An 11,262-nucleotide genomic window follows, 5' to 3' on the forward strand; every position below is an offset into this window, starting at 1 on the left:
AGACCTTCCGCCTCAGCCTTCCAAGTAGCTGGAACTACAGGCGCGCACTACCACACCTGGCTAATTTTTGATTTATTGTAGAGATGGTCTTGCCAAGTTGCCCAGGCAGGTCTCAAACCCGCAGGCTCAGGCAATCCACTCACCTCAGCCTCCCAAAGGCGCGGGATTACAGGCTGAGCCACCGAGCCCGGCTGAGATGGGTACTATTATTTCCATTTTGCACAGGAGGAGACTGAGGTTCAAAGGGACCAAGGTCACATGACCAAGAAGCAGCAGAGCCTGGATTCGAACGCTGTCTACGTGGCTCTGAGCCTGCATTCTGCTTCTGCCTCTTCCCCTTCCCCTCTGGGTTATGATTAGTTTTATTATTAGGAATTAAAAATTTTTTTAATTCCTGGCCCTGGGCGGTGGGTCACCCCGAGTTGCTGTGGTTACCATGGTCCCGAGGCAGGTACGTGAAGGGCAGTGGCTCGCTGCAGACCCCGTCAGTGAGCCTCTGCAGGAAGACGTTAACTGTCACGGGCTCAACAATCTCCAGGTCCTCGTAGGGTGGCGTCTTGAACACGATGGCAATCTGGCGGTGCACGTCGGCCTGGGAGAAGTCGGCCCGACCTTCCCAGGAGGCCGTGCTGAACACCACTGATATGTCCTCTGGTGGGAAAGTGAGGGTGTCAGCTGAGCCAGGACATCTGGCCCACAAGGTCTCCCACTCAATCAGCCTCCCCCAACATCAGGTTTTTTTTGAGTTGGAGTCTCACTCAGTTGCCCAGACTGGAGTGCAGTGGCCGCTCCTGGCCACCGCAGCCTCGACCCGCTGGGCTCCAGCGATCCTTCAGCCTCAGCCTTCCGAGTAGCCTGAACTACAGGTGCGCACTACTACGCCCGGCTGATTTTTTTATTTATTGTAGAGATGAGGTCTCACCTGCCCAGGCGGGTCTCGAACCCGCGGGCTCAGGCAATCCACTCACCTCAGCCTCCCAAAGGCGCCAGATTACAGGCTGAGCCACTGAGCCCGGCTTACATCAGTTATTAATATCCCTAGCCAGGTGTGGCGGCCCAGACCTGTAATCCCAGCACACTGAGAGGCAAGGCAGGAGGATTTTTTGAGCCCAGGAGTTTGAGATCAGCCTGGGCAACATAGCAAGACCTTGTCTCTACAACAAATCAAAAATTAGTCAGGTGTGGTGGCACATGACTGTAGTCCCAGCTACTCAGGAGGCTTAGGGGTAAGGCTCACCTGAGCCCAGGGGATTGAGGCTGCAGTGAGTCATGACTGTGCCACTGCACTCCAGCCTGGGTAACAGAGGGAGACCCTGACTCAAAAATTTTTTTTAAAAAGTTAAAAAAAATGTTTAATTCCTAATAATAAAACTAATCATAGGCCAGGCTCAGTGACTCAGCCTGTAATCCCAGCACTTTGGGAGGCCGAGGTGAGAGGATTGTCTGAGCCCGTGGGTTTGAGACCCACCCGGCCAATTTGGCGAGACCTCGTTTCTACAATAAATCAAAAATTAGCTGGGCATGGTAGCACGCGCCTGTAGTTCCGGCTACTTGGAAGGCTGAGGTGGAAGGATCGCCGGAACCCAGCAGATGGAGGCTGCGGTGGCCAGGAACGTGCCACTGCACTCCAGTCTGGGCGACAGAGTAAGACTTCAACTCAAAAAAAAAAAAACTAATCATAAGCCGGGCTCAGTGGCTCAGCCTGTAATCCCAGCACTTTGGGAGGCTGAGGAGAGTGGATTGCCTGAGCCCACGGGTTCAAGACCTGCCTAGGCAACTTGGTGAGACCTCATCTCTACAATAAAATAAAAAATTAGCTGGGCGTGGTAGCGCACGCCTGTAGTTCCAGCTACTTGGAAGGCTGAAGTGGAGGGATCGCCGGCACCCAGCAGGTCGAGGCTGCGGTGGCCGGGAGCGGCCACTGCACTCCAGTCTGGGTGACAGAGTGAGACTCCAACTCAAAAAAAAGAAAAACTAATCATAGTGGCAGGTAACTTTCTATTGAGCACCTACTGTGTACCAGTCACTAAGTGGCTCAGCCTGTAATCCGCGCTTTGGAAGGCTGAGGTGAGTGAATTGCCTGAGCCCACAAGTTCGAGACCCACCTGGGCAACTTGGCGAGACCTCATCTCTACAATAAATCAATAACTTAGCCGGGTGTGGTAGCACATGCCTGTAGTTCCAGCTACTTGGAAGGCTGAGGCGGAAGGATCGCTGGAGCCCAGCAGGTCGAGGCTGCGGGGTGGCCAGGAGCCACCACTGCACTCCAGTCTGGGTGACAGAGTGAGACTCCAACTCAAAAAAAAAAAAAGATGCCAAGCACAATCAGCAGGGGAAGAAGGTGCCAGGGAATGCCCAGAGGGAAACCAGGAGTGAGCTTCCAAGAGTCCTCTTCCAACTGAGTTACACAGGCCATACCTAATTCCCCCAGTGATTAACTGTGTCAACACTTGTGAGATGTTGTCTACCAAAGAGGTTCATCAGAGAATCAGCACCCAGGGTTTTTACTAGGAGCTGGTCACATAGGCACCTTCTGCCTGGTACATGCCAAAATTCCAGATTCCCAGAAGAAAAGCAGGTGTTTACCACAAACCACATTGGGTTGTTTTGTATGGGAGTCTCACTCTGTCACCTAGACTGGAGCACAGTGGCACACTCACGGTTACTGCAGCCTCAACCTGCTGTGCTCAGGCAATCCTTCCACCTCAGCTTCCCAAGTAGCTGGAACTACAGGCACCCGTCACCATACCCAGTTAATTTTTTGATTTATCGTAGGGATGAAGTCTCACAAGTTGCCCAGGCTGGTCTCAAACCCCTGGACTCAGGCAATCCTCTCACCTCTGGCTCCCAAAATGCTGGGATTACAGGCATGAGCCACCGTGCCTGGCCCACAAACCAAACTGGGCAAAAAGTTGAGGCATGGTGAGCCACTCTTGTCAGTTAGGAAGTAGTGGAAACCCTCCCAACATCCAATTTCCCAGCCAAGGGTCAATTTGGTTTTTATTGTTGTTGCTTGCTTGCTTTTTTGTTGTTGTTTTGAGTCACTCAGGCTGGAATGCAGTGGCACAATCACAGCTACTGCAGTCTCAACCTGCTGGGAGATCCTTTCACCTCAGCCTCCCAAGCAGCTGGGACTACTGGCACATGCCACCATGCCTGGCTAATTTTTTTAAAATTTTTTTGTAGAGATAAGGTCTCACTACATTGCCCAGGCTGGTCTTGAACTCCTGGCTCAAGTGATCCTCCTTGGCCTCCCAAAGTGCTGGGATTAAGGTGTGAGCCACCATGTCCAGACTATTATCATCATCATTACTCTTAGGCCTCTCCCTTCTAGGAATTCATGATGTATATATGCCTGCAGCTGGATGGAAAGAGGGAGATACATGGTATCCACTGCAGCCTTGTGAGAACCAAGAACTGGAACCTTCAATGTTAGTCAGTAGGAAAGGGTGATAGAGACTATAGCCAGGCTGAGTGCAGTGGCTCACGCCTGTGATCCCAGCACTTTGAGAGGCGGAGGTGGGAGGAACACTTGAGGCCAGGAGTTTGAGACCAGCCTGGGCAACACAGTAAGACCCTATCTTCAGCCGGGCTTGGTGGCTCAGTCGGTAATCCCGTGCTTTGGGAGGCTGAGGTGAGTGAATTGCCTGAGCCCGCGGGTTCGAGACCTGCCTGGGCAACTTGGTGAGACCTCCATCTCTACAATAAATCAAAAAATTAGCCGGGCATGGTGGCACACACCTGTAGTTCCAGCTACCTGGAAGGCAGAGGCAGAAGGATCACCTGAGCCCAGTAGGTGGAGGTTGCAGTGGTCAGGAGCATGCCGCTGCCCTCCAACCTGGGTGATGGAGTGAGACTCCAACTCAAAAAAAAATTTGAGAGCTTTTCTACATTAAGACTAGGTCTATGTCCTTGGAGTTGAAGCTGCAAGGCAGAAGGGTAAAAAAGGAAATAAATAAAAAATAAAGAGAAAGACTGGGCATAGGGATTCAACAAATTAGGCCATGAAAAACTTGGTAAGAGTGAGGGTCCCGAGAGTGTCACCTGCTATTACTATTACTATTATTATTATCACAATCACACACAACTCTGGGAAGTTGCTTTTTTCCAGATGGTTTTCCAAATTTGCCTCTTTTCCTCATTTGAGAAAAAAGTACATAAGAATTGAAAACAAGCCAGGCTCAGTGGCTCAGCCTGTAATCCCGTGCTTTGGGAGGCTGAGGTGAGTGAATTGCCTGAGCCCGCGGGTTCGAGACCCACCTGGGCAACTTGGCGAGACCTCATCTCTACAAGAATCAAAAAATTAGCTGGGCATGGTAGCACGCACCTGTAGTTCCAGCTACTTGGAAGGCTGAGGCGGAAGGATCCCCGGAGCCCAGCAGGTCTAGGCTGTGGTGGCCGGGAGCGGCCACTGCACTCCAGTCTGGGTGACAGAGTGAGACTCCAACTCAAAACAAAAAAAAAAGAAAACAAGCTGGGCTCTGTGGCTCAGCCTGTAATCCCAGAGCTTTGGGAGGCTGAGGTGAGTGGATTGCCTGAGCCCGCAGGTTCGAGACCCGCCTGGGCAACTTGGCGAGATCTCATCTCTACAATAAATCAAAAAAAATAAATTAGCCAGGTGTGGTAGTACGCACCTGTAGTTCCAGCTACTTGGAAGGCTGAGGCGGAAGGATCGCCAGAGTTCAGCAGGTCAAGGCTGCAGTGGCTGGAAGCGGCCACTGAAACTTCAGTGTGGGTGACAGAGTAAGACTCCAACTCAAAAAAAAAAAAAAGAATTGAAAACAAATGCCTATAATCCTAGCACTTTGGGAAGCCAAGAAGAGAGGATCACTTGAGGCCAGGAGCTCGAGATCAGCCTGGACAACCTAACAAGACCTCATCTCTATAAAAAAAATAAAAAGATTGAAAAAAAAGAAAAGCCGGGCTCGGTGGCTCAACCTGTAATCCCGCGCCTTTGGGAGGCTGAGGTGAGTGGATTGCCTGAGCCCGCGGGTTCAAGACCCGCCTGGGCAAGCGAGACCTCATCTCTACAATAAAAAAAAAAAAAGAAATATAATTGAAAACAAATACTACTTTTTCACCACTTTCCTGTAATATTTCTCCCAACTCTCTGTCTTTTTTGTTCTTTCTCCCAGAAGAAATGAAGAGTACAAACCTCCTGGATCCAAATCCCGTCTCTACCCAACCAACCGTGTGACCCTGAGCAAGTTACTTAACCTTTCTGCACCTCGGTTTCCTCATCTGTAAAATGGGGATCATAATAGGATCTGCCTCACAGAACTGTTAGACAATGAGATGATCTAGTGTTGTGTGCAAAGTGCTTACATCTGAGCCTGACATACAGTAAGAACAAGAGAATGAAAGCTCTTTATTATGATTGATAGTAGTGTTATTCATGTTATAGTCACTTGACAGAAAATGCAAAGGATACAAAAAATATATTCAGTAAAAGGCAAGGCTCTCTCTTACCCTCTCCCCAGCTGGGCAATCCTGGGTATAGGTTTTTTGTTGTTGTTTTTGAGTCTCATTCTTGTCACCCAGGCTGGAGTGCAGTGGCACGCTCACAGCCACCACAGCCTCGACCTGCTGGGTTCAGGCAATCCTTCCGCCTCAGCCTTCCAAGTAGCTGGAACTACAGACTCTTGCCATCATGCCCAGCTAGTTCTTGTGATTTATTGTAGAGACAAGGTCTCACCAAGTTGCCCAGGCTGGTCTCAAACCCCTGGGGCTAAGGCAATCCTCTTGCCTCCACCTCCCAAAGTGCTGGGATTACAGGCTGAGCCACCATGCCTGGCCTGTTTGTTTTTAAATTGATTTGCAGAAGGGACACCTGTCCTCTGTTTGCCTCATCCATAGCCCCTGTCACAAGCATCCTAAAGCATTTAATTATGCAATTCCACCATTAATATCAGAGTCTCTGGACAGCGAGCTCTATGCCGCCTAGCAGGCAGCTCTGGCTAGCAGACAGGCCTGCACCATCCTACAAGGATACATGAGTGGGCGACACAGTGAGTGAAGGAATCAATCTGTGTCTGTCTGACTCCAAAGCCAAGTTCTGGATCCTTCCGTTTGCTGCCCTGGTGAGCAAACCTCTCCTCCCCCTCCTGGGCTCCCTAGCCACCCCTTCGAGCTGCTGACCTCACTCTGCCCGGCCGCTGCCCCGACCCCTCACCTTTCTGCACCTTGTCGCACAGCAGGTAGAGCTCCTCGCCCCCCGTGCACGGCCCGCTCTCCTTGTTGATCCGGCAGATCCGCAGCTCTGACGTGTTTGTGGACTCTGGGAAGGAACAAGAGGAAGAGGTGGATGAGAAAAAGCAAGAATTCAGTCGTTAAACCCTTACCAGGCCGTGGAGAGGTGGGGAACGGAGAAGACGGGGCATCCCGATCCTCTGGAACCCACGGTCCCGGTGGAGGAAAGACACTCAGACAGGAGGGATTAATGGACAATCGCCAGTCCTCCATGCTGAGGTTGGGTGCCTGTCTGTCCAAAAGGGAGATCCTCAGATCTCAGGGAAAGCAGTTGGGGACAGGGGTCAGAGGAGGTTCTCGAAGAAGGGTTGACAGTCTGAAATCTTGTAGTGGACACCTGTGGTTTTGCCTGTCCTGGCCCTTCCTCTGTTAATATCCTCCAGTTTTCCTTCAAGGGACCACACCCATCTCGGTCACGGGGATTGGGTAGGGCTGAGCCCACTTCCTAGCTCAGCGATGATCACGTGCCCAAACCTGGCCATTCAGAACAGTGCCTCTCTCGCGCGCCTCAGCTGATTGGTCCGGGAATAGCAAATGACTAAAACCAGGCCAATGAGAGACAGCTCTGAGGCTCTACGCATAAACGCCGGTTAAGAGAAGTAAAAGGCTGGTAGCGGTGGCTCATGCCTATAATCCCAGCACTGTGGGATGTTGAGGTGATGGGATTACCTGAGCCTACAAGTTTGAAACCAGCCTGGGCAACTTGGTGAGCCCTCATCTCTACAGTAAATCAAGAAAAATCAGCTGGGCGTGATGGCGCATGTCTGTAGTTCCAGTTACTTGGAAGGCTGAGGTGAAAGGATTGCCTGAGCCCAGCAGGTTGAAGTTGTGGTGGCATGAGCATGCCACTGCACTCCAGCCTGGGTGACAAAGTGAGGCTCATACACACACACACACACACACACACACACCCAAATACAGAGACATCATTACTCATGCTGCCTCTTCCCTTAGCTGCCCTGTATCGTTATATAAGCTGTGCATTCTCCAACACTAGGAGACCCCATTTTCATAGGCTTCATGGTAAATGCTGACTCCTGGAAATGAGGAGTGCACAACTGCACAACCACCCAGGGTGACACTGTCCATCCCATGCCTTGAACACTGACTGACACGATGTTTGGAGCTGTGGCAGCCATCTTATGACCAGGAGGGAACAACCAAGAGGCTCACAGGGCTGCAGAAACAGTGCCCTGATAGTTCTAAATAGCGGAATCAATGTGAGCAGGCTCAATAAGTGCGATAAATACAAACAAATAACTCCCGGTTTGTTCCTGCCACCATGAGTGGGGCTTTCTGGTACCTGCGACCAAGGGCAATCCTAACTGATACAGCACCCTCAACTCACTCTTGTCATAGACGGGCTCGGAGAGCACAGGGTCCATCCGGCGCATCTGTCCCTGCTGGTCCTGATACGAGGCCTGAAAGCAGATCCTCACGACATTCATGTCCACTTCCTGGTGGTTCTTTAGGGACCCGGCTGTGGGGGGGAGATATGGGAGGTTGAAGGTGGGGGGTGGAGATCCTGATGGGGGGCAGGGGAACGGGGAAGGCGTGGGGCTGGAGAAGAGGGTGAGGCCTGGAGAGGAGAGGGGTTGGGGTTGGCAGAGAGGCCAAGGGGTTCGGGAGGATGAGACAATTGGGCTGGCGTGGGGACTCACCACTGTAGGGGTCAATGCCCAGTTGAATCTTGCGCTCAATGGCAGCCTCAATCTCTTTCTTCCGCACGCACTGGATACCGAGGTTGTTAAAACTGAGCAGGGGGAGGCAGAGGGAGAGGAGGACTCATGAGGGGTCAGGCATGCCCTAGCGTGCCGGGGGGCTCCGGCAGATGCCGCCTGAGACTTGAGCTCTCGAGGCCAAGAGACCCCAGGCCCAGGGGTCCCGGCAGTAGGAAGGGTCTGGTGTTTAAACCTCTCAGGGGTATCAGGGATTCTTGAGAAGACCTGGGAATCTGCCTCCTCTCTATCACATGAAAACACTGGCCAACCTCATTTATAACAAGAAAACTGCAAATTAAACACCAATGAGATGCTTTGGGGGGAGGGGCACTCATCAAACCAGCAAAAATCAAAATGTTTCATAATACCCTGTGCTGGTGAGGCTGTGGAGAATCAGGCACTCTCACCCATAGCCGGTGGGACTGTAAGTTGCATAACATGGCGGTATTCATTCATTGCACAAATATCTCCTGAGCACCTCCTATGTGCCAGGTTCTGTGCTAGGCACTGAAGACATAGCAGAAAACAAAAGACACAGAATCCCTGCTTTCATGGAGCTGACGTTTTCACTAAGTTTCTAAATCACTAAAATTATAAATGTAGGCCAGACATGGTGGCTCACACCTGTAATCCCAGCACTTTGGGAGATGGAGGTGAGAGGAATGCCTGAATCCAGGGGTTCGAGACCAGTCTGGGAAAGTTGGCAAGACCTTGGCTCTACAATAAATACAATTTTAAAAATAAGCCGGGCTTGGTGGCTCAGCCTGTAATCCCACGCCTTTGGGAGGCTGAGGTGAGTGGATTCCCTGAGCCCGCGGGTTGGAGACCCGCCTGGGCAGGCGAGACCTCATCTCTACAATAAATCAAAAAATCAGCCGGGCGTGGTAGCGCATGCCTGTAATTTCGACTACTTGGAAGGCTGAGGCAGAAGGCTCGCCGGAGCCCAGTAGGTCGAGGCTGCGGTGGCCGGGAGCGGCCACTGCACTCCAGTCTGGGCGACAGAGTGAGACTCCAACTCAAAAAGAAAAAAAAAAACAAAACAAGGTGCACATACCTACTACCACTTATAAGGAGAGAAAATTATATATATGAAATGTCAGGGGTGCCAAAAAAAGTATACACATTTTAAGCAATGTTATCTATGGATTACTTTTGGTTTGCCATAATCAGAAGTGCCTGGACACTAATCGTAACCACTTTGAGCATCTCTGGTCATTGCAGAAGTCAAAGGTGACTTGTATTCATCTTTTTTTATTGGTATATACTGAGTATTACAGTTTTGGGTTTTTTTTTTTTAATTGGAGTCTCACTGTGTCACTCAGGCTGGAGTGCAGTGGCATGCTCATGGCCACCACAGCCTCGACCTGCTGGGCTCAGGCAATCCTTCCACTTCAGCTTTCCAAGTAGCTGGAACTACAGGCATGCACCACCACACCAGGTTAATTTTTTGATCTATTGTAGAGATGAGGTCTTGCCTAGTTGCCCAGGCTGGTCTGGAACCTGTGGGCTCAGGTAATTCTCTCACCTTGGCCTCCCAGAGTGCTGGGATTGCAGGCGTAAGCAACCACACCCGGCTGAGTATTACAGTTTTAACACAATTTTGGGGGGTTTTTTTTGAGTTTGAGTCTCACTCTGTCACCCAGACTGGAGTGCAATGGCTGCTCCCGGCCACCGCAGCCTCGACCTGCTGGGCTCCGGCGATCCTTCTGCCTCAGTCTTCCAAGTAGCTGGAACTACAGGCGCGTGCTACCACGTCTGGCTAACTTTTGATTTATTGTAGAGATGAGGTCTTGTCAAGTTACCCAGGCGGGTCTCGAACCCACAGACTCAGGCAATCCACTCACCTCGGCATCCCCAAGTGCTGGGATTACAGGTTGAGCCACCGAGCCCAGCCCAATTTTTTATTATTTAAAATGTGTATACTTTTTGGCACACAGTTCTCTCTCTCTCTCCCCCTATGTGTGTGTGTGTACACATATTTGCTGATATATGCATAACATATTTTTAGTTGTTTCTAGGAAACAGCACTGGCCACTGGAAGACCAAAGATGAAAGGAAATTTATTTTTCACCGTACATCCTTTCTGAACCTTTCAAACTTTTATTTATTAAGGATATGTCCACTGTAAAATGAGAGAAAGAATGGGCTTTGCAGTTTCGTGTGCAAATTCCAGCTCTGCTATCGATTATCTGTGCTCCTTAACCTCTCTGAGCCTCAGTCTCATCCTCCACAAAATGGAGATACACAAGCCGGGCTCGGTGGCTCAGCCTGTAATCCCGCGCCTTTGGGAGTCTGAGGTGAGTGGATTGCCAGAGCCCGCGGGTTCGAGATCCGCCTGGGCAGCGAGACCTCATCTCTACAGTAAATCAAAAAATCAGCCGGGCGTGGTAGCGCATGCCTGTAATTCCGGCTACTCGGAAGGCGGAAGGATCGCCGGAGCCGGGCAGGTCGAGGCTGCGGTGGCCGGGAGCGGCCACTGCACTCCAGTCTGGGCGACAGAGTGAGACTCCAACTCAAAAAACAAAACAAAACAAGAAAAAAAAATGGAGATACACAGAATGTATGTGTGGTGGGGCTCCAGGCCTAAGGGAGCCCCTCCACAGTCCCCAGCCTCAGCTTCGCCACCTAGGAGACGCAGTGGGGAGGATGTGACTGAGCCCTGAGGTTTCCCTGGGCGACCTTCAGCCCCACAGAATCTCCGGGACCAAGGGTGAGGGGCGGGGTCAGGAGCCGGTACCTGTGCCGGGGGCTGACATGAGGCCGGAGCCGCACCCTGCAGACGCCGTCGGTGCAGTCTTTCCCCACAAGGCTGTGGGGGTGGACGCGGTGGGGCCAGTCCTTCCACACCAGGCACGCGGTCACCTCCACCTCCCGCAGCCCGCCACAGTCCCGGAGCTGTGGGAAGACAGGCGCTCTGTGGGGGTCCCATCACAGACACCCGCATCCATCCAAATACCCTGGGGCCTCCCTGGGCAGCCCCCCAACCTTCTCCCTGCACCAGGATGATGGAAGCATGTTTGCTTAGGACCCCTCTGATATCCTAAGCCATGACGTCCAACTGGTGGCCTGAGAGGGCTTCATGACATGATATCTGCCCGGCAGATGTGCTTCCTTGGGTCACTCAGACTTATTTGCTTATTATAGAGAAAAGGTCTCACTACCCTGCCCAGGCTGGCCTTAAGGGATCCTCCAATCTCAGTCTTCCAAAGCTCTGGGATTACAGGTTGAGCCACTGCATCTCAGAATTTTTTTTTCTTTTTTTTTGAGTTGGAGTCTCACTCTGTCACCCAGA

General features: G+C 51.5%; 1 protein-coding gene across 1 annotated transcript in view; it reads right to left on the minus strand.

Moving 5' to 3' along the window:
• Positions 1-10,985, minus strand: part of RELB (RELB proto-oncogene, NF-kB subunit) — a 16,114-nt gene extending 5,129 nt beyond the window's left edge. Inside the window, exons 1-6 of the mRNA XM_021709253.1 lie at positions 10,956-10,985; positions 10,708-10,865; positions 7,911-8,002; positions 7,598-7,729; positions 6,173-6,277; positions 436-651 (exon numbers count right to left, since the gene is read on the minus strand). Of these exons, the coding sequence (XP_021564928.1) occupies positions 436-651; positions 6,173-6,277; positions 7,598-7,729; positions 7,911-8,002; positions 10,708-10,865; positions 10,956-10,985 (733 nt within the window). The remainder of the gene's footprint in view (positions 1-435; positions 652-6,172; positions 6,278-7,597; positions 7,730-7,910; positions 8,003-10,707; positions 10,866-10,955) is intronic.
• Positions 10,986-11,262: the final 277 nt, after the last annotated feature.

Source organism: Carlito syrichta, unplaced genomic scaffold, assembly GCF_000164805.1.
Source record: "Carlito syrichta isolate Samal-C Ts95f unplaced genomic scaffold, Tarsius_syrichta-2.0.1 Scaffold67556, whole genome shotgun sequence".
Lineage (NCBI taxonomy): Eukaryota > Metazoa > Chordata > Mammalia > Primates > Tarsiidae > Carlito > Carlito syrichta.